The 27,196-nt window shown below is 42.1% G+C and overlaps 1 protein-coding gene across 1 annotated transcript; it reads left to right on the top strand.

Annotated features, from left to right (window-relative positions):
• Window positions 1–465: 465 nt before the first annotated feature.
• Window positions 466–23,366, top strand: HELLS (helicase, lymphoid specific). The gene is made up of 22 exons (XM_084264925.1): window positions 466–616; window positions 975–1,096; window positions 4,277–4,399; window positions 5,719–5,781; window positions 6,229–6,265; window positions 6,353–6,417; window positions 6,898–6,939; window positions 7,567–7,791; window positions 9,133–9,315; window positions 9,577–9,720; window positions 10,279–10,475; window positions 11,139–11,235; window positions 12,162–12,323; window positions 12,886–13,028; window positions 14,371–14,509; window positions 15,917–16,000; window positions 16,094–16,213; window positions 17,113–17,229; window positions 18,142–18,301; window positions 21,206–21,302; window positions 21,490–21,566; window positions 22,830–23,366. Exons 2-22 carry the CDS (start codon window positions 992–994, stop codon window positions 22,943–22,945), a joined length of 2,496 nt encoding a protein of 831 aa, XP_084121051.1. The 5' UTR covers window positions 466–616; window positions 975–991; the 3' UTR covers window positions 22,946–23,366.
• The last annotated feature ends 3,830 nt before the right edge of the window (window positions 23,367–27,196 follow it).

Raw genomic sequence — 27,196 nt, 5'->3', positions numbered from 1 at the left:
CTCACTGCCAACTTGCTCGTTCCCTCCCCCCCCCCGGCCTCCCTCCGCAGGTCCCCATTCTAGAGCCGCGACCCATCTGACAGCCCGGTGCGGGGAGTGACCGCCGCAGCACTTGCACGGCTGCGAGGCGAGGAGAAGCTCCCAGGCTATTCCCGACAGGCTGCGCTACTGAGGCGCGGCGGCGGCGGCGCTTCTGCTCCGAGCTACCGGGGCGCCGCGCGGCTCCGGCCGCCCTCTGCCGGCACAGGCGCGCGGCGCGCTCGGGGCCCTGCGCTGATGGCGGTCCCCGGCGCGCGCCACGGCCCTGCCCTGCCGGCCGCGACCCACCGGCGCGCGCTCCTGCGGGCAGCGGGGCGCAGGAGGGAGGGAGCCCGGCCAGTCTCGCGACGCTGCGCCCGGCCGTCGCTGCCAGACACCGGCGGCTCTTCCAGCGAGGGCTGCACGCCAGAGAAGCGCGGTGACTGAAGCGTCACCGTCAGGCGGAGGCCCCGGAGCCCCAAGACTCGCCGCAGGGAGCGGAGCCCCCACGCTGAAGAGGGAAGCCCAGGAGCGCTCCCGCACTGCGGCCCGACGCGGGCAGCTACCCCGGGGACCGGAGGCGGAACAGGGAGCGGAGGTGAGGGGAAGGGAACGGAGCCTGGACGTGCCAAGATGAGCTCCCGGCGGGCCGGGGAGGGGGCGGGGCGAGTGGCCTCGCGAGACCGCCGCGGTTTCTCGCGCGACTTGTCCAGCGCGCGGTTTTTTGTCTCGCGAGGCGGGCGGCGCGTGGCGAGCGCGGGAGTTCGGTAGAAGCTTTCTGGGCGGTGCGGAAGCTGCGCGTGCAGCCTCGTTTCGCGCCCAACGGCCTCGGCGCGCGGCCATGCCGGCCCAGAATACGGCGAGCAGCGGCGGTGAGAGCTCGCGGCGGGCGGTGGCGGGCGGTAGCGGCGGCAGCAGCGGGCGGGACCCCGCGGGTAACTGTGCCCTCGTTGCAGAGCCGCTGGGAGCGGAGATGGGGGAGCAGGCAGAGGCGGCGGTGATCACACCGGCCATGCTGAAGGAGGAGGAGCAGCTGGAGGCGGCGGGGCTGGAGAAGGAACGGCAGATGCTGGAGAAGGTGAGGGGAGGCCCGGGGGCGGCAGTCCCCGCACAGCGGGTGGGTTGGGCTGGCCCGGAGCGCCGTGCCCGCGCCGTTATTCGGCTCGGCGGCTTGTGGGCCGGGACCGGGCGGCGCGCCGCGCCCTGGATTTCAAAACAAACAAGCGTCAGAGGCGGGCGAGCGGCGGGCTCCGGTTCGCGGCGCCTGTGGCCATCCGCGGGAGCCCCTGGGAGGGTTTTGAAGGCTAACGGGGAACTCTTGTAGTCCGCAGGAAGCTCGATGAGTTTTATAGGTGTTTTAAGTGTGCACCGAGGTTACATCCTCGTTTGCTGTTGTTGTTCCGAGCCTGGAAATCTAAGGTATCGTGTCTGGAGAGTAAGTTGACTTCAGCAAGGGCAGTAAGTTCGCGTTCTTCCGAATTTCTGTGTAAAATATGAAACGCAAGACTTCTATTGTTTGCGTTTTCTGTAACAGTACATAGTGCTGCTGTTCCTCTTTTGCTCCTTTTCCTGAGAAAGCGCGAACAACGCGGCAGGCAGCCACCACACAAACGGCTCGCTGGGAGCTCTGCAGGACCCTCCCATAGGTACCAGTTACCCTCTCCAGAAAGAAGCCCGGTCGTGCGTTGGTTTTGGTAGCAGGTGTAGGTCAGGCAGCTGCTCACTGGCAGCTCGCTTTCTTTGCGATGGTGTTTGAAGGTCGCAGCAGAACTGTGTCAGGATAGTAGCCTAGCTTAAAAAAAAACAGCCAGAAAGGATTTGGTTTATGCCAGTTTCTTTCCTGGTGTGTCCTCTTGCTCTTCCCTGCATGTGCGGGCTCCTCTAGGCTGAGGGGAGCAGGAGCTGCTTGACCTGGCTCTGTTCCCAGGAAAAAACCTACCTGTAAGCGTCCTGAGAGTTGATGTGGGTTTGTGTAGTTGTGTTTGCTTATGTTGCAGGAAATGCAGGCTGCCTCAAGAAAGTGATAACCTCCCTAACCTAAATCACTTAATCCTTACTGCGTTTCGAGTCTTCTCTTGCTATGAACGTTTTCAAATGTTGATGGCAAGCATGGGTTGATGATAGCTGGTCTGTTTTGGAGAGGCAGTGTGAAAACACAATGCTTCTAGACCCGTGCTGATGCAAATAAACAAGATATCAGAACGCTATTTAAGGTGTTGTATTTCAGGCATAAGGGAATACAAGCTTAAAAGAACTCCTAGGTGTTTAGAGAATTGTGTTCTAAAGAGCCCATACAGTTACTCAAAATACTTGAGAAATGAGAAATCGACGTCCCCCTATCCCTTCCGAGTGCTCTCAATTTCCTCTCTTCTGTTAATTATGTAGTTTAGCATTCAGCCCACAGGAGACTGGTGTCTTAAACTCTGAAGCATTATTCTAAGAGCATGAAAAACACAACCAACCACTTCAGTAACAACACTATAGTTCAATAGGACTGGGGTGTTCCGGTTTTTTGGGTGTTTGTTGGCTTGTTTTGGTGTGTTTTTTTTTCTTTTTCTCCATTCCTTGAGAACCCACAGAGCTTACCTTTTGCAAGGTTAATGCTCCATAGTCCCATGTGCTTCTGTCATCCTTTCTCTGCAATTTAGGGCCAGTCAGACCAAGGGAAATTACTGGTATTGTTAAGCCTTGGCTTGTGGGCATCTTGGGGGGCAGTTGATGTTCTTGAAGCTTCTGGGGTTTTATGCTTGTCGCTTCGGCCAACCCCCTGCCACTTGATTGTACAACAGTTTAACAAAGGTGTCCCTTGTTCTTCCTGTGGGCTGATGGTTGGTACTACTGTGTACATAAACAAGAATGTAGAGTGATGAAAGAGTAGCAGGTTTTGAAAGCTTGAAAAATGATGTAAAGGGCACAGTGGAGAAATCACAAGAGTTCAGTGCTGTGGTCTTTGAGTTTTCTTTTCAAATCTTGAAACCATCTTGCAGTTGATCAAGGGTCCTTTGGATTGACCAGTTGCTGTGGAAGGATGCTGTATTCACGACAGTGAAAAGTGAGCAGTAGCAGTTTGCTAAATCAAGTAGTTTAATTTCTATTCTCTCTTTGGCATTGCTGCCAAGGGTTGATCTTTCCGAGCTCAGGTATTTTTCACCTGAAAGAAGAAAACGAAACTGGGGAGAGCAGAAGTAAATACAAGCTGTATGGAGAATCACAAGAAGACAATCTCTTCCCCGGAAGATCTTGAGAAGATAGATCTGCATCTCATAAAAGAAAATGGTAATACCTACTTGAGAAGAATGACACGAAGTACTGCTTGTGGAAAATAAATGTGATTTCTGGGGGAGACGATCTTGCTCCCCAGCTTCTGTGTCTCGCAGTTTGTCCGGTGATTCAGCTTTTTTCTCTCCCTGTTAGGCTCTTTATTTGAAGAAGATTACCTTGCTTTCCTGTCTTAGCCTGCCCTTTCCTCAGTGTTCTGAAGGTGATGCATAGATAGGCAGCTTGTAAAGCCCTCCATCTCGCCTTTCCGCCTTTCCGGGGGTTTCTCTTGGAGATGCTAATTTGTGCCTTTGCACTTGTTTGATATCTCAGTCTAAAAGCCAGTGTTAGATGAATGCAGAAGGGTGAATGGTTCTTTACGGTTTTGGGAAGTCTTGATCTGAGTTTTAAAAGAGTCATTTGCAGACTTCTAAATGCATAGCCTTGAGTAAATTCAACAGGAGTTACTTCTAAAAGCAGATGTGGGTTTTGTTAGCAAAGCAAGTAGAAGTTACTGTTCTCGCATTGGGAGCTGACTTGGCCTCCCTAAATTAGGCATGATGGTTTTGCAGCTCTCTGAATATCTTGTTCATAAAGAAAAACCATACTCTTGTGCAATTGGCACATGCAGAAGTCTCAACTAGTACTTGGGGCTTTTTCCTCACGAATTTTGCAGGCTGCAAATAAACGAAAGTTTCGTTTTACTCTAAATCCGTGGAGTTGAGACACGTTCTAGCTCTTGAATGTCTTGTGCTGCTGCACTGGAGACGTGTTTGGCAGAGCTCTGTTTCGGTATGTGAGTGAATGTAACCCTCGGTTACTTACATCTTGCAGCACTTGATAGGTACAGGTGAGTCCATACACTCAGGAATTCTAGATGTGTGTCCGTGTCGCACACACGGAGCCTCTCCCTTCTGATGGTTGTTACCCTGTGGAAGAACCTATTAAAAGCATTAACAGTGGCACATCTATAAATACTTGATATCTCTGTTTTGGCTAGGCTCGTGCTTCTTGGGACAGGGAGTCAAGTGACATGCGCTACAAGAGGCTTCAACATTTGCTTGAAAAAAGCAACATCTATTCCAAATTCTTGCTAACCAAAATGGAACAGCAGCAACTGGAGGTAGGTGTATTGTCTGCAGTGGGGATTCTGAAGTTGGGTTACCATTAAGTTTGGGGTTATTTTTTTCCATTCAGCTACTTGAACCAAAGTAAAAATGCTGTTAAGATGGCAAGAATGCCATGAAAATCCACAGGAACTACTGCCCAGGAATAAAGTTGTGCTTTACATAATATTTAGAATTTGTTCTACAAATTAATAGATAAATCAGGCTGGAAAGGGCATGAATTACAATTTAAAATCAGTATGTGAAGGTGGCACTGATACCTTTACGGATCTGTTGGCCTGAGTGCTAGTAAGAAAAAAACAAATCTTTGAAATGATACACGAAGTTTAAAGGAGCCAGAGAGGATATAAGATGCAAGGAATTGACAAATAGGAAGCTGCTGGGCAGGCTATTTGTTTTAATTACTGAGGGCTAAGGATGGGCTGTGAATTCAGGATGCTAATTTAGGCCTCCCTCAAACAAACATAAATTACAATGATCTGAGGCCATGCTGCTCCTAAACAAGAGCTTTCATGAAATTATTTCATGTGGGTTTTGTTTTTAATCCATGGGCTTCTGAGTTCATATCTAGCTTTAACTTGACTTTATAAACTGTACCTTTATGGACAAGCCTCTAAGTGTTTAAGCTTGAGAGGGAGAATCTTGGGAGAAGACTTAGGGTAATGATGTTCTTGGAAAAGTGACACTGACAGACTGCTGGAACTTCCTCTCTAGGATACTTTTCTAGTTTAACTGTCAGCTCAAACCCATTGTAACTGATTGATAGAATGTTTCAGCACTGTCTTGCTACATCTGATAAATAGCATTATCCCTTGTTTTAAGCAAGTAGAAATAGCAGATGGAATTAAAATCTTAAGTTCTTCAAGATGTAAAAACATTTCTTTCTTTGAGTAGCATTGTGGGCTTACATTTCTTTCTGTTTCACATTGAACGTGGGTGTTCGTATGTGAAAGTGAAAGGGGAGCTGCATACATGGAAAACTTCCTGCAATACCTGAGGTCTTAAGGAGTTTGCAATTGGAATATTTTTGCTGGAATCCTTTTAATTTCCTGTATTGAGGTGACGAAACTATTCACAGACAAGCAATTCAAGGCGGTTGTACTTCCTTGCCCAAGTTTTGCTTTATCATTTTAAACTCTGTCAAAACAGAGGCTTTTGGTGAGATTGCAGGGACAAAATCTGTTCAGTACACAGAATGCTGCATTTACCAAAATAATGTATGCCTGTTATCACTTCTATAATGAATATTTCTCTTGTGGGTGTTACTGAAGGATAACTGGGGGATTCTTTGTTTGTTTTGTTTTGGCTTTTTTAGGAACAGAGAAGGAAAGAGAAGTTAGAAAAAAAGAGAGAGATGATGATGTTAAAATCTGCCAAGGTAAGATTAACTAGCTATTTTATGCAACATTGTGAATAAAAGTGACAAATTGCAATGTCACTTTTGATCAATGTAGATAAACTGAAGTTAGGTTAGCCAGTTTTGACTTGCAGGATCTGTCTAGTATACCATATTTTTTTTTAACTATAAGACTCTAAAAGAGCTTAAAAATTGCCTACTATGACAGTCATCTTAAGGAGATGCTTCTGACTGATATATACTAAAGAAGATTGTTTTAATTTATCTTGAGGAGGCTTTTTAACAATAGTTTTTTCAGCCCAAGGTGCTGAGTAATAAAAAATATAAGGAGGGAAGGTTTTTTTCCCCTTGTGTTTTTAAGAACTGCTTTCTAGTTAAAGTGTTTCAAGAAGCTTTCAAAGGCATGTTTTTATCTGTGTCGTGACAGGGATGCAGCAGATGAACCTTTTCCTATGTTTTTTTTTTTAGGGTCAAAATCCAGTTGATGGCAAAGAGGAGAAATCAGGTAGTGTATCAAGCTTTGCCTTTTGCCTGGTGTTTTTAGTCTCTTTAATGCTGGATGTGCTCTGTGAACTCAAATGTTATCTTACAGGTGCAAAAAAGAAGAGAGGGAGAGAAGATGTGACATACAACATCTCGGAGATCATGTCCAAAGAGGTAGGCCTTAATGAGAAATAGGCTTGTCTGTATTTTTGTCACACAAATTTTAACTGGTAAGGCAATCTGTGTGACGCTGTGTGTTAGAGCAATGTGTTTGTATGCTGCTATCACAGATTATCAACCAACAGTAGGCTGTCTATAGTGTATGTCTGTCTTCCAACAAAGACCTATGTAACGAGCAGTGTTGGCAGATCTGTAGAATTCAGATAGGCTTTTTTTTTTTAATAAGTCTTTAAGGAGGCAAGCTATGAAGAGATTACATCACCAGTTGACTTTGCAGTTAGCCTTTGTCATTGGAATCTGCTCTCTTTTGTAAGCCCTTGTTTGAAGTTACTTGTACCGTTAATGATGTAGTATGGAAAGCTTTTTAAAGTATTTAAAGATTATTGAATTAAAAGATCTCGTGAAATGCAAGTTGTTGTAGCCTTTAAGGTTAAAAAGCATATAAGCATAGTTGTTGTTTTCCTTTGTTTCCAGGAAATACTCTCAGTGGCAAAAAAAAGCAAAGTGGAAAGTCAGGTATGTTGACACATGATATTGCAGGTTTTGGTGTGTTAAGGCCAAAGGGAGAGAGGGCTTCTTTATATTTTATAGCAAATCTTGGAAGTTTACCTGTAAATAAATGCACCTGCTGGATACTGAAGCCCTGAATTGGAAGTTTTAAAACAGTAGTGCAAGTGAATGGACTTAAATAATTATTTTCAGAAATACAATGTACAAAAGATTCATTTATTTAAAAAATAAATTTGAATGTATTCATACATTATAGAAGGCCTGTAGTTTTGAAAATAAAGGAAATAGGAATCTACGAAGACATGCCAGCTGCTGTGAGGAAGGCTTTAAGTCTGCTTGCTTTTATGGGTACAAAATTATAAGCTCAGTCGCTTCAGTAACTATTACTGCACTTCAGTTCTAAAGGAGTAAAGATTGCATGTAAGGCATTGAAATTTGCATGTTGCCATCTACCTACATAGTAATATTAATTCTAAAGTCTACTCCTGAGTTGACAGTTTCTCAGAATAGATCTGTCAGGGCTGGCTTACTTCTCTGCACATAAAGACTGGTGTAATTTGGGCAAAAGTATGTTCTAGCTGTGCTTTGATGTGCATTCTGCTTGTCACATCTTCCTTGAACTTCCTTCTATAGGATGAAAGCTCTTCTAACAACTTGTGTCCAGAAGACCTGCAGAAAAATGGAGACTCAAATAGTGTCATTAAGGATAGATTGTGTCAAGCTGTGCGACACAGTGCCAAGCAATTTCTTGATCCAGTACGGAAATTCAATGGACAACCAGTGCCTTTTCAGCAGCCAAAGATTTTTACTGGAGGTGTAATGAGGTGGTACCAAGTGGAAGGCATGGAGTGGCTAAGGGTACGGAGCAATTATGAATCTGTTGCTGATTGTAAACAGAAATTGAGGGGAAGAGACATTAGAAGTCTGTGATGGTAGTAAGTAGAGGGAAGGTGAAGCTTGTCAAACAGCAGATAGAATGTTTCAGAGTGGGGAGGATATTTGTGTTTTTAAATGTTTCTTTAGACTTCTTGGTTGGTGTTCTCCATCTGTTCTTGTTTAACTCTGTGTCTTTTCAGTCTGTCCTTACAGATAAAGTAGGACTATGCGTACTACTAAGGGACAGACTTGTTTTTCTTTCTCAAGGGCTTTTAATACCCGTACACCTCTAGTGTTTAAAGGCCTTGCAGGCCTGACATGGATAAGTTTCCCGTTCTTTGTATCTTGGAAAAAAACTAGTAACATTAACACAGTGTTTTTAAAATGATTAATCTTTAACCTTTGAAATAAAAAGCTAAAGAAACTAGCTGTAAAATTTGCCCACATACAAATTTAATTTTCTACCTGGTTTTGTTTGCGAGCCAAATTAGAACAACTTTGCTTTTTAAATAGCAGAGCCAGACAGAACTAAGTTTTTGTTACTGATCTCGTATTTCCTTTAGATTTCTCTTTTTCTTCCCCCCAAGCGTACGTGTAGCCTGTTTTAACAGGCTTAGGCTGCGCTCACAAGTGGGTGCCACCAAACTTGCTCATTCTGATCTGCCATTGGGAAGTGCGTAGAGAAGACAGGCATGTTCTGGGAGTGGATAAATCTGCTTCCTTGGGCTCTCAGTTTTAATAACTTTCTTTATGAATAAGTATATAGTGTAGCCAAAACACACTTCTGTGTCTGTCTCTCTGCTCTTTGTGAGAGGTTGCTCTGCCACTTGTCAGAATAGGCAGTGTCTGCCCAAAGAACTTTGGAGCAGCCAGCTGTGTTGCACTTCTCTCCTGTGGTGAAGTAGCTGTGCCTGTAGAAGCCAAACAGAAAAAACAAACATAAGCACAATAACTTATTTTGTGAGGGGGAGGGTGGTGGTGTGTAAGGGAATTCTGTGGAGCTGGCGTGAGTAAAAATTTAGGATGTGTGAGCTGTACTTGCAGTTTAGAGTGCTTTGTGCTGTAATGCTAATTTACATCCTTTCCTCTGATACAGTTCCTGGTTTTGCCTCCTACTCAGGTGCGTAATTGACTAGGAGTGCATACCCCCATTTATGAAGCACTGGGGTTTATAAGTTGCTTGTATTTTCATGATGGAGAAATCTTACTTGTCATAATATAAAGTTGTGCCTAGTAGAGAGCTACAGGTTTTACATTCCTCAAGATGTCTGTTGTTCATAGTGTGTGTTGGCTATTCTGTGTTTATGCTTCTTCTGTGTGCAGATGCTTTGGGAAAATGGTATCAACGGCATTTTAGCTGATGAAATGGGGTTGGGGAAGACAATCCAGTGTATTGCAACAATAGCACTGATGGTGGAACGAGGAGTCCCTGGTCCATTTTTAGTGTGTGGTCCTTTGTCTACTCTTCCAAATTGGATGTCCGAATTTAAGAGATTTACTCCAGAGGTAAAAAAAAATGAATGTTTTTATTTTTCTTCCTTAATCTTAAAAAGTAATTATTTGATTCTTATTCTAATTCTTTACCTTGAAATTGTCTCTATATAAACATCAGTTTAATTGTAATTGTTTATGTGGTTACTGTACACCGTGCCATAACTTGCTATGTATTTGCAGCCTTCTTGTAACAGAGCTGATTGTCTCTGCTATCTTTCTGTTTAGGTTTAAATGAGCTTAGCTTGCCTGACTTCTAAAACTTCTTTTTTCCAGATTCCACTAATGCTCTATCATGGAGCTCAGCAGGAACGTCGTAAACTGGTTCGTAAAATTCATGGGCGACAAGGATCACTGCAAATCCATCCTGTGGTCATTACTTCCTTTGAAATAGCCATGCGAGACAGAAATGCTCTGCAGGTATGAAAGTCCTGGGACAGGCACTGTGCCCCATCACTAACAGCAGTGCTTTTCCATGTGGTAAAAGAAACCAAGCCCACACGTGCTGCCTATGCAGGTGTCATACTGTAGCATTCATATTGGCATTCGTTTCTGCTTCCCTGATAATAGAGGCTCCAGAACTTTACGCTTAGAAAGTTCTTCAGGCACAGTGCTCTCCAGAAAGTGAAGTAAAGCAGGTAGAGCATACCTTCTCTTGTCATGTGTCTGTAGGTGATGGCAAGGGAGACTTGGAGTAAAATCTGTACTTAAGTGTGTAAATATCGTGGATGGTTGTTTCAGATGGGTGAGCTTCTTAGCTGATTACAGTTAAACTAAGTTTTATAAACGCAGTCACCATGAAGCAGATACATGGCATTAACTGTTTGGACTCAGCTCTTCTAGTCTGCCAGAGTGAGAAACAGTAAATAGAATCTTTGTAGTGGGCCGTATCAGTTGTAGTAGTGCTGCTTATCTCGCCTGGCACGTGTTTTGACGGAGTAAAGCTAAGGTTTACCGAAATATCTGTTCTTTTTGTAGCACTGCTTCTGGAAATACCTGATAGTTGATGAAGGTCACAGGATTAAAAATATGAATTGCCGCCTTATCAGAGAATTGAAACAGTTTAATGCAGACAATAAACTCCTGTTGACTGGTACTCCCCTGCAAAACAACTTGGCAGAGCTTTGGTCGTTGCTTAACTTCCTTTTGCCAGATGTGTTTGATGATTTGAAAAGGTAGGTTGCAATTTGATGGTGAAAGCTACCCCCCTTTGTTCTTTTCGGGCATTGTTGTGACTTTTAATAATTAAACTTGTATCAGCGTTTTATGAGCTGTTTTATGGTGTGGTTGTAATTAGGTATGATTATTTGGTGGTAAAGGCTTTGAAATGTGTCTTGCCATCACACTTTGTTGTTTCAGAAAGTAAGGTAGTAGTTGTCAGCTCTGGATAGTGGAATCTTAACTCTGAGATAAGATGTGAGCATTTACTGGGAGAGATGTTTTTCTAATCTTAAGTACCCGGTTCTGCTTGAGTTTTTCTGAGGTGCTGGAGAAAGCTGTGTAAGGCTGCAGATGTGGGACTAACCCATGGGTGATGGATCCTTGGCTGAAGTAGGGGTCATATGAAAGAACGTTGCCAAAACAGTATTCAGACTAATTTTGAAAAATATGTAAACTAGATGCAGTGTAACAGATCATACTGAATATTCTAATACAAGTACTTTTACCAGTTGACTAAAATCTCAAGTGCCTGAATTAAATGTATTAACAATGGATATCAGTGATTTGGGGTTTTTTAAATTGCAGTATAAGAGAAGAATAGTATACTTAATTGCTATTATTCTAAAATTATTTAAGCAAGCCATTTCTTTTGTTTTTCTTTGTTTTTTTTTTTATAGCTTTGAATCCTGGTTTGATATTACCAGCATTACAGAAACTGCTGAGGATATTATTGCTAAAGAAAGGGAGCAAAACATCTTGCATATGCTGCATCAGGTTTTAGCTTATCCTTTGTTGTTTTTAATGGTTTATTTCTAGCATTGATAATTACTAAGAAGTGTGTCATTTTTGTTTATGGAGCTGAATTCTGGGTCTGAGGCTTTTATTGTGCTACTTCTGGACCTTCTTAGACTCGTGAGGTTTTTTCAGTGTTTACAGCATTTTAGAAATGATGAAAAGAACAATGCATCTCTTTCATAATGACTCATCTTTATACATGGAACTGAATATTTAGTTAAATGCAGTTACTTGCTTCTGTTTGCCAGAAGATTTAATCAGTATGTATATTTTGTTGAAAGATAATTGAAGGAATTTAGGTAATTTTTGGGTGTTAAACAAAAAACCCTGTGGCAAACTAATTGTATAATGTGCTAGTCTTCAAACTAACACTCAAAACTCTTTTAAGGGTGTATGTGGAAATAAATGCTTACAGAACTATCATTTTCCTATCACGATTTATATCTCTCACCATCAGCTTACATCTAGATGCAATTGTCAGTGACGATTTATTTTGGCTAAAGGTTCCAGGCTTTTTTGGAATAACTTGATATAAAAAAGACAACGATCAAAATGACCTGTTCAATAATGAAAGTACTTTCAGTTAATTAAAATAATTTGAAATCCTGTATAGCTACTATTGCACCCTTATTAGATGCTTGAGAATTTCTCAAACGTCAATGGCTGTGTTGTTTGAACCCATGGATTCGTAGCATGTCTCTGAAAGTTTTAGAGTAGCGTCCATACTAAAAATATGAAATACGGAACTCCGTAAATTAAGTCCTTCACTTTAATTGTCAGAATAGCATTGTATCAGAAGACCTGTTTGTTTGTGTGTATGGGTGTGTATGTGGTTTTTAATTTATTTTTAAAATAGCCATGTTGAGAGCTTTGACTGATTGTAACACATCGGCTCAACATTTCAGATTCTGACACCTTTCCTGTTGAGACGACTGAAATCTGACGTTGCTCTTGAGGTTCCTCCTAAACGAGAAGTTGTGGTATATGCACCACTAGCAAAGAAGCAAGAAACTTTCTATACTGCCATTGTAAATCGCACCATTAGGAAACTTCTTGGAAATAACAAGGTATCTACTAATACGGGCACTAGAAATGTAATTGCTATTGATGGTTTATAGGCAAAATCACATTGGTATTGCATTATAGAATCACTGAAAGGTTTAGGTTGGAAGTGACCTACCTTAAAGATCTTCTAGTTCCAAGCCCTCTGCTATGGTGGTATTGCTTCACTGTCGTTGTAACTCAACCCACTTTCTGTTGAAATGATTAGTCTAATCCTTTTATCTTATTCAATGGCAGTTACTGTGACTGGCCTCAGTGGGCACAGAGCTAATACACTATGATTGTAAATATGGTCCTGATTACTTTGAGGGGCAGGGAGAAGACAATTTTCAGAGTTGGCAGTTTGTGATGTAAAAATCAGTAAGATCCAAGTGCAGAAGCATTCAAAATGTGCATCTGTAGACCTCTAAAACTTGGGCTGCATTTTTTTACTTAGCAAACTTAATAGATGCTGATTATTATGCATGTCACTGAGACCTCTTTTTAGTATTGAGAATTCTTCAGTCAGCATAGTATCAGATTTGAAGGCTTATCTGCTGTTGATGGGAACTTTATCATTTCCCACAGGAAGAAGTCGTTGAGTTTAGTCCTACAGGCCGGCCAAAACGCCGTAGTCGAAAAATGGTGGATTACTGTGAAGAACATAATGGTTCAGCTGATGACTTGGAAAAATTGATCACCAAAATGCAAGATGAAGTAGAGAAAGAGAGGTGCTGGTCCTAAAAACTTCTTTTTTTACCCTTCGCAGGCTCTAGCAGTAAAATTGTGTCTTGAGTGTTTGTATTTGTTAGTCACAGTCTTGGATAGGTCCTGTGACAATAATCCATAAAGAGCTACAATCTCCTAGTGTGAAATGTAATTACTTTGGGCTGTTCAAACATTTTAGTAGTGGTTCCACCAAAACTTCAAGGTATAAGATAGTACTGAGTGCCAGACAGAGAATTGCTTCATCTTAGTTATTTGGTAGTTGAAATGTCATTGTAATAGCTTAGGTCCTGGCTACAGCTAGCAAAGAGGACAAAGAGCTGAAGAGCTTGGCTTGTTGCTAGGTTTTGCAGTCTTTGGAAGGTTCAGGTAAACCTTCTCCAGTGTCCAATTACATTCACAGATAAATCTGAGATTGGCTCAAAGACAGGACAAGGGATAATGCTAGCTACAGTTAACTCATAGGTTTTTGTGGAATTACTCAGGAGTGCTTCAAGCAAAGTTTGTGCTCCATACTAGAGAAAAAGGAGGCGTAGTTTCCTAGTTAAGTTTTGTAGGCTTAACCTGAGACCTGAAATCCAAATTGCCTGCATGGGTTTTGGTGTTTGACAACAGGTATCGGTCACTTTCTTGTGTTTTAAGGCCAGAGCTGAGGTTCAGGACTCGGGGAGGAAGCTGAGGAACCATATTCATTCCTGGGTTTGGCAAGGTCTATTGCTGGCTCTAAACTAATTTAAAGTGCCTTGGGCATTAAGGAAAATCAGGTTAATCTTCAGGGTTCTACAGGAAGGGTATTCATTTTACTAGACTTTTTTTTTTATTGTAGTCCAGTGTGTTTTGCAAGAACAGATACTTAAATGTATGTCTGTATTAGTTTTATGGGATGTATGGATCTCTTAGGTTGGAGATGGTACTTGGACATGGAAGAGCTAAATAGCTGTATGTGTTGTGGATCCTGCCCATGTGTATGTGTGGCCAAAATGGGATAGGCAGAGATCTGAATTTAGAATAGTGCATCTAAGCACAAGAGATCTGACCATTTTTTCTAGAGTGGGTTTGCTTCTGTTGCCCTCCAGGTGATGTGCACAAATTGGTTTTCTATGCTTCTAATTACTGCTTACTACCCTTGTGTATTTTAAAGCAATAATGACAAAACCTTGTGCCTTCGGTTTCAAGTGTGGTGCTAAGGTGTTTCACCTGGTAATAGCTTTGCTAACAGTGAGGAATTTTGAGGACACAGCGTGTGAATCCATTGCTTGATTTTTTTAGTTTTACTATTTTTTCTTTTCAGTGTCTGTAGCATAAGGTGACGCTTTCTGTACTAATAAGGTGAAATATCTTTTCAAGGCCAGTGGTAGAAGTAAGCATTCCCATGGATTCAGAGGTGAATCTTAAACTGCAGAATGTTATGATGCTACTGAGGAAATGTTGTAATCACCCCTATCTTATTGAATATCCATTGGACCCTGCTACACAACAATTCAAGGTACGCATTTTAAAAGGATTATGAGAGAAATTATTCTAGGCATTAAAAAGCAATAGACTGTGAGCTGACAGCAAAGAGCATTTTCAGTGTATTTGGCTTACACCTCCCAGCTGAATTCCAGCAGTGTACTGAATCATTATTTGAAGCTTCCTGCTGCAGAGACCAGTTCAGCCTCTGTGCCCGTTTAGCCTTTGCGTAGGGATGCTGTAGAATTCTGCGTTGTGGCAGCGTTTAGCTGCTGGGGGTGAAGTTATGGAATTCAAACAGGAGCTGGGTTCTGTTGACTCAAGGTGTTTTAGGATCTGCCTCAAGCTGTCTTCACACAGGTTAATTTTCAAAACAAAAAGCACTGAATTTGGTGAACAGTTTGTGACACAAATCATACGTGCCACAGGAGATGCGGTAGTTACTTTTAAGTGTGAAGTGTTAAAGGGCTCTGTAGCAAGGACAGCGTGGTCGTGTGCTGAGAAAATATAGCATCCTTTTTTCCTCCTCAAAACAGAAAAATATCCAAAGGTTGGCTGTTAGCTTTATCTATGTAAAACAGTTGGAAGTATAGGAAACCCCTTGAATTCAAATTTCTTCATAATCTAGAAGTTTCTTGCACATTGTAAATGTAGGTTTGTGGGCATGTGTAGTCATGTTTCCTGTTCAGTGAGTGATAACAGATTCAGCTGCACTTGGGAGCAAGTTATTGGAAGTTTATCAATGTAAACTCAGTGCATAAAAAGCAGAAAGCCTGTTGTGGGTGACGAGGAGGGGAAATTAGTTAATGTGTAGAAAATGTAGACTGACAGTTGGCACCACTTGCAGGAGCTACTAGTTACCTGCTCAGAAAACTGCAACTGGGTTGGGGATTATCAGGTGGCTTCTGTATGGTTTGTGCCTAGGAAGTTTCTTTGTACCTGCTCTTAGCTTGTAGCAAGAACTAGAGGTAACAAAATCTCTTGAGTAAAAATAGGGTCTAAGGTAGCAGTGTGAAAACTTTTTCTGTGAACTTTTTGTCACTTGGCAGATACCTAGTAACTTGTTCATTCATTGCTTGCTTTGTGTCCAGTAGGTGGAAGCCTTGTGCATTAATTCCAGTCTGGGATAAAAGCAACCATCTTTTCCATGTGGAAAAAATTAAATCATCAGGCTTTCTCTTTCCTGAAATTGGATGAAAATTAATTAATTTTAAGAAAGGAAAAAAAAGATTGTATAAAGAGGTTGGGTTTGATTTAGTTTCATCATGGTTTCACTGACTGTAGTTTGCAAGCAACGCTATTTTTAGCAATTATAATGCTTTTAGGTAAATGATGGTACAAACCTGTTTCTGTGAGAAGCTTTCAGACAACTTTTGTTGGTGTCTGAGTTGGGTAAATCTTTGATAAACTTCCCTCCTAATATATGATCCTCTCTCCCCAGATTGATGAAGATCTAGTAAAGAATTCAGGCAAGTTTCTACTCTTAGACCGAATGCTTCCAGAACTGAAAAAAAGAGGACACAAGGTAAAGCCAGTTACTTTGGAGGGCGAGGGCATAGCTGTTACCTTATAATCAAGGGGAAAAAATGGTATTAAGTAATATTCCTGCTTTTTTTAGGTCTTGCTTTTCTCACAGATGACTCTAATGCTTGACATTTTGATGGATTATTGTTATCTCAGAGACTTCAAATTTAGTCGATTGGATGGCTCTATGTCGTACGCAGAGAGAGAAGAAAATGTAAGTAGATATACATGCCCTTTGAGCCTGTTAGCAAATTCTGCTTGTTCCAGTGATGCTGGAATACAGTTTCACACAGCACTTAGCCTTTAATAGGCAAGACATGTTGAAAACTGACATCCTTGCTGCTGCTTTGGTATTTGCAGCTCAGAAATACTAAAGCAGTGAAATGTGTTACAAACCAGCATCTTGAGGCCTGCCTAGAGTGGTGGGTGCTCATGTACGCTGTTGCCTAAACATGAAGTATGTAATATATCTAGATTGTGGCACTTGCTGATCCCAGTTTTATTCCTGCACTGATTGTTTCCTAGCATTCAGGATCTATGGGAGCATACTGCCAGGGTAATGCCAAATAAAGTAGACTTACAGCCTGAAATGATATGTGGATTTGTTCCACTGCATTCCTTTGTTCTTGCAATGGTTTCAAATGAGCACAGCATGCCTTACTCCTGAGGCATATATTTATCATGAAGAGCAGCCATGCAGGGTGGTTCTGGAAAACCACCTCTCAGGGTTCATGGGGATGTAAGAGAGGAATGCATTTGTGGAAGTAGTACACAGGATGTATCTAGGGGATGTGCTGCAGTTGCCATATGGTCTCCAAACTATGTGCTAGTGTTTATGAAGATAAAGAAAAAATGGCAGGTGACAGATTAAAATTGTGCTTCACTTGGTCCATTCTGTGGACAACTCATCAACTGGAATCATCAGATGAGAAAACAGTTGCTTCAGTTGTTGATCTGGTCCTGTCCCAAATGCATGCAATGTTTCTTACAGCATAGCAGCCAAACTAAGGCTTTATCTTACCTGTGTTCATCTTTTTAAACACATGCATGTCAAAATAGCTATGTTGTGTTTGATACATCTGCTGTTTTTTAAATACACGAATTCTCTTCCAGATGCATCAGTTTAATACTGACCCTGAAGTCTTCCTGTTCTTAGTGAGTACAAGAGCTGGAGGCTTGGGCATTAACTTAACTGCGGCAGACACAGTTATCATATATGATAGTGACTGGGTATGTTGACAGACTGTTAACCTGTGTGTCATAAAATGCTTTTTCTATTGCTGCTTTTGATAATAATTTACTAACACATTATGGTATAGACTATTTCCATAACTCTGGCAAGGTGTTACATGAATATAATAATAAGTATTTTATGAAAAATGTTGTAAATTAAATATGCGGACTCTTCTTTGAGAAGTCCTAGCTTAGTCCAAAACTAGCCTGTTTGCTCTCCTGAGTTACATCAAAAGCAGGAGGGATTTCTATGTTACTATTGAAGATATGTTTCCTTCTTTTAATTTATTATCTAAGTTTGAATGTAGCTTGAACTTCTACAGGTTTCCTGTTTCCAACAGCTGCCATGTTAGTACTAGAACTTCCTCCTCTGACTTGCTACATGTGTTTTAGCTAGCTAAGATTCTGCTGCTTCTGTGAGTCTGAAAAGAGCTATGAAAGCAAATGACTGAGGACCTCTACATCTTCATTTTAAATTTAGTAGACAGCTCCGCTGTTTGCGTGACTGTTCGTCTTCAGGAGAGCTAAAGTGGCTTCAGAAATAGCTGAAGACTTTTAAAATACCTTTTCTTATCCTCAAAAAATACCCAAACGCCTCACAGACCTACAACTAACACCCTCAGCTAAGTCTGTGATAAAAAACATGTCCATCTGATGAAAACAGCAGCTCATAGTGCAGGAGCAGTTCAGGCTAGTTAGTTTCTTCTGGCTGTGCAGCTATAGGAGCAGAGCTTCTCATTAATGAGTTTGAGTGAAGACACTCCTATTCTCCATGGATGCCCTGATTTTTGCTTCAGCTCTGACTCTGATCTCACTATTGAAAAAGCTGCTTGTGGTATGTTTTATTTTGTTTTTTTAAAAGGAAAAAAAGGTTATTTGTGTAGCTAACTTGTTTCCTCATCTATTTAGAACCCCCAGTCAGACTTGCAGGCCCAAGACAGATGTCACAGAATTGGCCAGACAAAGCCAGTGGTGGTTTATCGTCTTGTGACAGCAAATACTATTGACCAGAAAATTGTGGAGAGGGCTGCTGCCAAGAGGAAGCTGGAGAAACTGATTATCCACAAAAGTTAGTATCTTTCCCCTATAACTTGCTTTAAGTGTGTTGCTGCTTTAAATCTCAAGAGAACTCTTTACTGCTCTGCTTTGTGATGAGTTAGTATTTTTTTTCCTAGACTCAAAAAGCTTCATCCTCCCAACAAGTAGCTATATAGTATTACTTTTCAAAATGCATTCTTAGAATTGTAGAATATCCCAAGTTGGAAGGGACTCATAAGAATCATTGAGTCCAACTCCTGGCTCCACACACGGCCAGATACGTCACATCGAGTGCATGGGACTGAGTGCATTGTCCAGATGCTTCTTGAACTCAGTCAAGCTCTGTGCTGTGACCACTTCCCTGGGGAGCCTGTTTCAGTACCTGGCCATGCTCTCAGTAAAGAGACTCTTCCTAACATCCAACCTAGACTTCCCCTGTTGCAGCTTTATACTGTTCCCTCGAGTTCTATCACTGGTCACCAAAAAGAGATCAGCATGTGCCGCTTCGCTCCCCATCAGGAAACCATAGACCTGCAATGAAGTCTCAGTTCAGTCTCCTTTGCTCCAGGCTGAACAAACATGGGGACTTCAGTCTCAACTCCTAAGACTTCCCCTCCAGACCCATCACAATTCTTGTTGCCCTGCTTTGGGCACTCTCCGATAGTTTTGTGTCCCATTATAGATCACTTCTGCAACAGGAAGCACTTCCAGTATTTCTGGAATCAGTGCTCTGACTACTCCTTTGCTAGTAGGTAAGGAGAAAAAAAAGGTGTTGGGACAGTAAGCCTGCCTGGAAGAAATCTAGGTATAATCAGGCAGTAAGAGTATAGTTCTGGGCTGGTTGGCAGCGCATCAGCATCAGCAAGATTGATAGCTGGCTTGACCCAAATACTTTTGGACTATTATCATTGCAAATGCTGGGGCTAGATGATACGTCTGAGTTGATTATCTTTTTAAGATACATGAACCAGAATATAAATTGAAAAGCAGATAAAAATCTTAGTTTGCACTTTATTACAATTCTTCATTTGGAGTGATATGCCTACCTAATGACAGTGTTCCATGATGTGAAGCTTAGCAGGAGACTTCTAGTTGCATCCACAAACTTGCTTGAGTAGGGGAGTGTTCCTATTAAAACTGGGAGCATGAGTAGATTATAAAAAGTTGTTTTCTGGGGGATTCCTACTAATCTTGCTTGAGATTACGGTGGTTTTAGAGCTGTAGAAGTGGCAGAAGGTACCAGCATCCTGTTTTGCATCTGTCCTGAATTCTAAGAACGGTATGTTATATCCACTATAGAGTAGTGCTGTTTGAACAGTTAACCAGTGCTGACTAGAGCAATAATCTTTGGGTTTATGACCAAAACAATGGTGATTATTCTTGTGTTTCTGATTATACAGCTGGTCATAATCGAAAGTTTTTAGGAAGTGATTGTGTTGAATTATCTCTTTTGAGGGTAGATTTTTCTTGTTTGGGTCCTGTAGGAATCCTGCTTTGTTTCCATAGCTTAATCTGTTTGTAATATTTGGACAGTAACTCCCTATAGCATTTTCCAGGCACTGAGCTCAATTGAAAAATTAAGATTCTTCTAACTTGGTATGGGCTTCTGACAATAATAAGCCTTATATTAAACTTAAAAGGAGATGATGAATTTGTATTAACACCTCTAACTTTTGCATAGTGCAGTGCTTGTCAAGCCTAAGCGGTGGTTTGCCTCTGGTTTTGGGTGAGGTTAGCTACTCTTTGCTAGATGTTTTCTTTATCCTGGTCTTAGCCTATTTATTTGTAATGTTTGCCACTGCTCTGATTTACAGGACTGCTGTCTGACTCTGTAGGCATGTTAATAACCAATTAAGTGTGTACATGTAAAGGTGATATAATGGGTTCTGTAATTTTGAATACCTAAAAAAGTGTTGGGACTTCAGAGTGAAGGGATATCACAAAGCCTGCTTAAATCAGGCCTTTTAGTGGTTCTTCACCACGTAGGGTGTGTACAGTACACATACTGGAGTTTAACAACTGGATTTTGTTGCAAAACAGAATGCTTTTTTGGCCTTAGCACCTGGCTACTCTTTCTGTCCTGTGCATCTGTCTGAAGAAAGCTGTATAAGAAACTGTATGAGAACCAGCATGATTTTAGTTAAATCAGTAGATGTCACACTAAGCAGAAGTGATTGACACAACTTCTATTTAAAGTGTTAGCTGCTTTATAGGGTCTTTTGTAGTTTTCTCTGTCACTGCTATTGCAAGCCAAGACCTGTGCAGCACTGGTTCAATGCCATATAATTCGTGGCACTTTGAAAACTAGAAGGGAGGGACTGTATCACTAATAACGTGTGACAGGACCTGGATCCTGTGTGTCACAGCCAGAGATGTTAATGGGGGGAAGGGGAATCTTTGTAGCTCAAACCTCTCGATCTTGTGTATGATTTCCCCTTCACAGAGAAACAGCCAGTTCTTGGAGGGGAGTCCATTGAACTGGGGGATGTTCTCCCTGCAAACCACGTCTTTCATGTCTATCTTGTGGTTAATACTGGTTACTTTGTTTCAACCAGCTTACAATACAAAGGGGGAAAAAATACTTCAGCCTCCAGCATCTAACTTTATTTACAGTGTTTTTACTGTAAGTAGAACCAATGACTTTCCTTCTCTGTGCGTGCTTGTGTGGCTGCTGAATTGGTGTTTCAATCAGTTCTGCATGCAGCAGCTAGAAGGTGAAAGGCCTGCATGTAAACTCGTGTGTACCTCTGACTTTTTTTTCCCACCAGTTTAGCTATTAGCGTAAGGTGTGTTACCTGAGGGCTAAAACAATTAAACATAGCATTAGTTTTGATGTGCAAGAGTAATTTAGTATATGCATCCAATACTGATTTAACATTTTACAGTTTTATTTTTTTGTCTCTGTGTCCTTTCTTAAAACTTCTCCTTTCTACAGATCAGTTTAAAGGTGGCAAATCTGGTCTAGCACAGTCAAAGAGCTGCCTGGATCCTCAGGAATTAATAGAATTACTGAAATCCAGAGACTATGAGAGGTATGCTGGTTTCATATTTTCCTTGGACCATGAGCCTGTAACTGGCTCGCGAGCAGCTGTCATTAGCTCTCCTGTGGTCTCTGGACCTTCACAGCAGAAAGTCCTAAAGATTCTGCTGTGTGCCAAAACTAATTCTAACTGTAACATGCTTTTTATCTGTATTGAGACATTATTTCTTCCTCAACAGGGAGGTTAAAGGATCTAGAGAAAAAGTAATCAGTGATAAAGACTTAGAGTTACTCTTGGATAGAAGTGATCTTATTGGTAAGTCAGAATTTTTTTGATTATTTTTCTGTGTGTTGAACAGTAAATTCATATTCTGTAAGAGTCTTTATAGGTAGAAAGCTTCTGTAGCTTCACTCACCTACAGCTGTGCTATACATCTGAAGAACTCCCTTTGACCTCTGTGCTGACATTTCCAGTAGGATTAGCTGAAGAAATAATAAGAGAATTTAAAGAAAACCATTACAGAATTTTTCTGAGAAAGGAAAAAATTCTTACCCAGCTTATTTAAACAGTAGATGCAGTATGCTTTGTTTCTTTCAGCATCTTTAGGAGAGAGAAGCTTTGAAGCAGAGGCAGGAAAAAATAGTCATTACAGAATTTAGAAGTAAAAATAATAGCTATCCTTACATAGGTGTGCTGTATATTTTGAGTAAAATGATGTTTGCCTTAAGAGTACTTTTTTTTACTGCATTGTCTAAAATTGTTTTATAAAACTGCTTATTTCAGTTAACTGACTGCTAATACAGAAAACTATTCATGATGCATTGATAATACAGTTTATCTTTACAAGTTCAGGCTGTGAAACAATCTGATTTCACCTTTCAAGTTGGGGAAAGTGTAATTTATTTTGTTATTAGTTTGCATCATGTTTGAAATGGTTGCATAGTCTTTTTTTTTTTCTTGGCTACACAAATTAAGATTAGTATATTAAAATACTGAAAAAACGTTTATCCAAAGATACCAGTGTAGATATTAGTCTAGCATTACGTAAGGAATATTTACTACTGTTAACTGCACTGAATGCTTTAGAAATTGAAATACCACCTCTCACCCCTGTAAGCCATAATTATCAAATTTGATAGAGACAATACTTTTTCATTAGCTTTATATTCACTGGAAGGACAGCATCGTGATTGCAAGTGCTAATGTTGTAAGTCTTGGAACTTTAGAAAAGAGTATTGCTTAGCAGAGCCACAACTTTCTGTGTTTATCCTAAGTATGAAATAGCCACTGAATAGGTTTACTGCATTCTGTTTTCTTAGGAAAATGAGACTAGTTCAGGCAGATCTTAAAACTACTTACCTCCATTCTGATTTAGCCAGAGCTGTTGGACTTCTTTAATAAAGTACAGAACTGGAAAATACTTTCAGGTACAAACTTCTAATAGCAAACTGATGGAGAAAATTATTTGATCAGCTTGTTTTCCAAATCCAAACAAAAATGCATACAACTTTGTATGCATCAGTAAGGTTGCAGGCATGTCACCTGTCATTGTTTATCTTTGTTTTGTTTTAACCCTAGATCAAATGAAGACCTCTGAAAAAAAGAAAAAGGAAAAAATGGGTGTCTTCAAGGTCCTAGAAGAGTCATCAGATTCCGGTGCAGAACATGTGTTTGAATGTGCAAATGTCCTGTAAGACTACAGGCCACAAACATGACTGACATCAGATCTTCGAGATGTATCTTACACGTACTTTATGTTGACTTTCCTTAAGGCCTTGTTCAGATCCATCGTGTTCTTCCAGTGAATTTTAACATGTTCTACGGTATAACACAGGTGATAGTTTCATGTTGTAGCTTTTGTAGGGCCCTCATAAAGAATTAAAAACAAAGGCATTTTTCACATTTGCAGGTAACTCCTGTGATCAGTGGTAAAAACTGGCAAATTTGTGTTTTAAAAGAAAAATCTTCCTGTGGAAGTCCTAAAACTCTTTTATAAGTTCTCAGTTGTGGTTTTATTTGGAAAGGAGAGAACATGTGCCTTTGTTGCAGCCAATTGTGTAGCTTCTGATTTTAAGTTCTGCAAATGGTTTTGATTAAATAAATATCTAGTTTGTCCTAAAAGGCTGGAGTTTTTAAGCATAGCTTCTTAAGTAAGTAAAGCTTGTGTTGTGTCCATTAATTCACTCTTTTCCTTCTCATTTAGCACATTAGCCCATCTCATGTTTAAAAAGCAAAAAAGCCACACCAAAACAAATAAAAATACACCCACACCACCCCCCCTTCCAACTGGATAGCTTGAATGAGCCCAAACCCCCTACCCACCCTGCATTTTGCTGGTGCAGATGTTAATGCTAGGGCCCTGTTCAGGGCATGTGGCGGTCAGGAGAGGGAGGGTTAGAGGCTAGAGTGAAGCAGAAGAGGAGGGTGAAGGCTCCAAGAGCCAGCTGTAAGTAGTGGTTTTCAACTTGGGCATCAGGTAGCTTTTCAATTGACTTCCAGGTGCCACTAGAAGCTGTAGTGTGGTATTAGAGCTGGAGCTGTCACAAGCTGCCAGTGCTGGTTTATGCCAAGGCAGAAGTAACTTGAAATGAAATAAAATCCTACCGAATCTACCAGGCTGTGGAAAGTAGTTTCCGGTCACTTGATGATCTTTCTTTCTCTCCATAGAGACTAATGTTATCCTGATTTAGAGAAAGTTACTTTGTTACTGAGTGATGCTTATCCACACCTCTAAAGGGAACAAAAAACCCTATGAAGATAAGGACTAGGCTGGCTTTGACCTTTGCCTGTTAAAAGCTCTTTCTTGATTCTAGTTGCTGAAGACAAAAGTTTCTGTTTTCTGCTCAGTTACTTATTAGCTTGAATAATGCAAAGTCCAACATGTGCTGTCTCCACCTTACTTACATTTGCTGAGCTACTGTGCTAGTCTCTTATGCATTGTTTTGTGCTAGCAAAGGCCTACTGCAAGATTTAAATTAGGTGTGTAGATGCAGTAATTGTAGAAGTTTTAATAACTGACATAACTGCATAACTTCCTGTTGTGGTTTTTAACTGCAGCCACAGCTAAGCCCCACCCAGGTGCTTGCTTGCTCTGTGAGGGAGAGAATCTGAGGAGTAAAACAGAAAAAATTTGTGGGTTAGGATAAAGAGAGTTTATTAGGTAAAGCAAAACCAAGGATTCCCTGCTTGCCAGGAGCAGGCACATGTTCATTCAGCTCAAGGAAAGCAGGGCCCCCTCTCCTGTAGCAGTTATGGAAGACAAATGCCATCACTCTGAGCATTGCTCCCTTCTTCCCTCAACCTTATATGCTGAGCTTGACATCACATGGTATGGAATGTCCCTGGGTCAGCTGTCCCAGCTGTGTCCCCTCCCAGCTCACTGTGCAGCCAGCCTACAGTCTAGTGGGGTGGGATGAGAAGCAGAAAAGGGCTTGGATCTGTGTGAGCACAGCAGTAACAAAATCCTCCCTGCCTTATCAACACTTTCCAGCAGAAATCCAAAACTGGTTGCTATAAGGAAATTAACTATCCCAGCTACAACCTTCCTCCACAGCTCCCTGAATGCCACTGCAAGGCAACATGGTGGAAAATAGAGATGAACAAGAATTTCTGTCCCATAGCCAGCACAGCTAGGGTTTAGTAATGATTCCTGCGTTCCTAAAACTGCATAAACTGGCATTAATGGTAATACTGGTGAAATACCATCACTGCTTAGTGCTGTGTGAAGCTGGTTGGTAGTTTGAGCTGGGGTTGCTTTTCTAGCCCTCAAGAAAGCAAGTGTAATTCTTGCTGACACAGAGGAAACCAGGTCTTGCATATCTTGTTTGTTTGTTTTCTTTTTTCTTCTCTCTCTCCCAAAATAGTGTGAATGTTGCTCAAAACCAGTACAGCGTTGTCTTGGCATGACCTTGCAATTCTTGTTTGTGTACTCAAGAGTAATGCTCATACTTGGTACCCACCTAAGCTATGAGGGGCCTGTTCCAGCATCTGTGTACTTAAAGCACTGTTTGGGGTGTGCTGTAAGGGGTGCTGGTGTTTTGGAAGCAGCCTGCCTTTCTGTAGGTGAGGAGATCCCCAAGTTAGTGTGGTAATGACAGGGCTTGTGGGGCATGGGGTGGGTGACTGGTGCTAATGGTTTAAAATTTTTCTGGGAGAAATAATGCTCCCTTGATTGCCCATTGGAGGAGGGGAAAAAATAATTCAGCAGCTAGAAGACAAATTGTTGGAGCAGGGCTTTGTCCTGGTGGCTTGGAAGCAGCGCTTCTGTGCCAGGCTGCACCCTGGGATATGTGGCTATTGTTCCTCCTGCTGCGGGTGTCTGTGGATGTTGGAGCTGTTGAGGCCAAATGCCTGGACAGAGAGATGAGGTCTCACCTTGTGTTGCTACTGTCATGACTATTTGCAGGTTTCTTTTTTCATGTGTTTTTCCAGTCTGGTGAGCAGCTCATACTCATAGCCAGGGAGGGCTAGGGGAGAGGCTGCTGGGTTTTTTCCAGGTGATGACAAGAAAATGTGTGGTAAACTTATCTCACACATTACACTGTTTAATGGCATTTTGCCAGCATGCGAATGCACTCTGTGGTACCAGCGTTGGGGTGGCTTTACTTACCTACATAGCAAAGAGGATTGACAACACCTTAGCAACAACCTGAGTTCCAGGATTGCCATTAGCAAATGAAGCTTAAATGTGCAAGCTGGAGCAAGGGACCTCCATGCTCTGTGCTGTTTTCCTGGGGGCAGGGTGGCTCTCATGGTGTGAGACAATGAGAGGTCTGTCTTGATGCTGTTGGGTTTTTTAACCCTTTTCTATCTGCTTTGTCTTCTGGGGGCCAGCTCTGTTGAGTCACCACCAGCAGCGGGCTCCTTGTACCTGTGTAAGCAGTTTTTAAAACAACAGTGATTGGCGTTCTCGGCTCAGAAGGGAGATGAGCTCCTTCCGTCCCCTGCCAGCCCGCTTCTCCAGCCTGCCGTGGCTCGCAGCTCATGCTGTGCTTGCAGCTTTCCACACTGGGGCTGAGCTCATTGCCCTGGGCGCTGGGGAGGCGGGGAGGGGGCTCCCGCAAGCCAACAGGGGAAGGCGGAGCCTGGCCCCTCGCTGGCAGCTGCGGGAAGAGAAACGGTGGATGCTGCAGGGGCAAGAGAGGCCACAACCAGCACCCCAAGTAATCTGTGTTAAAAATGAGAGACCGCTTTGTGCTGCCCAGCGAAGTGAGGCAGCCCCATGCTGCTGGGATGCAAACTGCCTGGCAGTTCAGATCGGAACCTTTTGCACTTCTCTTGCATTATTGCTGACCACACCGAGCCCCTGGCGCTGGAAGTTGGAGGCGTGGCCTGGCTTAACCTACGTTGTTGTTGTTGTTGACAAAGTCCAGATGCCAACCGTTAAACTTGAGGGGAATTTGGAAAGTCCAACTACAGTGAATACTACAGTTGCCAAATATTTGGTCCTGCATCATCAAAACTGAATACACCCTTGGTTTGTTTTTTTTTTTTCCAGTGAGCTACAGGAGAGAGTGATCAAAGTCCTCTGGAGTAATGGATGGGAACTGCCCCAGCTAGTCTGTTCCCATAGTAATAAATTGGATCAACACTGCTATCTGCATTGGAAACCTACACCTCCAGAGCTGCCCCCATCTTTTGTAGTTCCCGACTCATGCGTCAAGCCCTGCACAATCAGTGTTTTTCCCGGCAGTGCTGCCAGCCTTTGCTGCAGGAGCTCTGCCGCGGCGATAAAGCTGGTGGCCCTAGACAAAGCAGGGCTTGTCATCTGTTTGCAGCACGGAGCTGGGGTGGGGAGGGCAGGGGAAATGCCAGGCATGGTTCAGGCTCTTCCACCCTCATCCCCTCCTCCCTGCCCCCCCCCCCCCGCCCATGCAAGAGCAAGTTTGTGAGGTCATCTGGCCTGAGACCCATTTTGCTGACGGATGTTTGTACAGTATGAAAAC

This window comes from Gallinula chloropus (assembly GCF_964237585.1).
Source record: "Gallinula chloropus genome assembly, chromosome: 5".
NCBI classification, from domain to species: Eukaryota; Metazoa; Chordata; class Aves; order Gruiformes; family Rallidae; genus Gallinula; species Gallinula chloropus.
Note: the sequence above shows the minus strand (reverse complement) of the source record. Positions and strands in the feature narration are given on the sequence as shown.

Coding starts and splice junctions, on each gene's coding strand:
- HELLS (XM_084264925.1), top strand. CDS start 992: ATGGGGGAGCAGGCAGAGGCGGCGGTGATCACACCGGCCATGCTGAAG. Junction 5,782..6,228: donor TGATGTTAAAATCTGCCAAG/GTAAGATTAACT, acceptor TTTTTTTTTTAG/GGTCAAAATCCAGTTGATGG. Junction 21,303..21,489: donor AAATCCAGAGACTATGAGAG/GTATGCTGGTTT, acceptor CTTCCTCAACAG/GGAGGTTAAAGGATCTAGAG.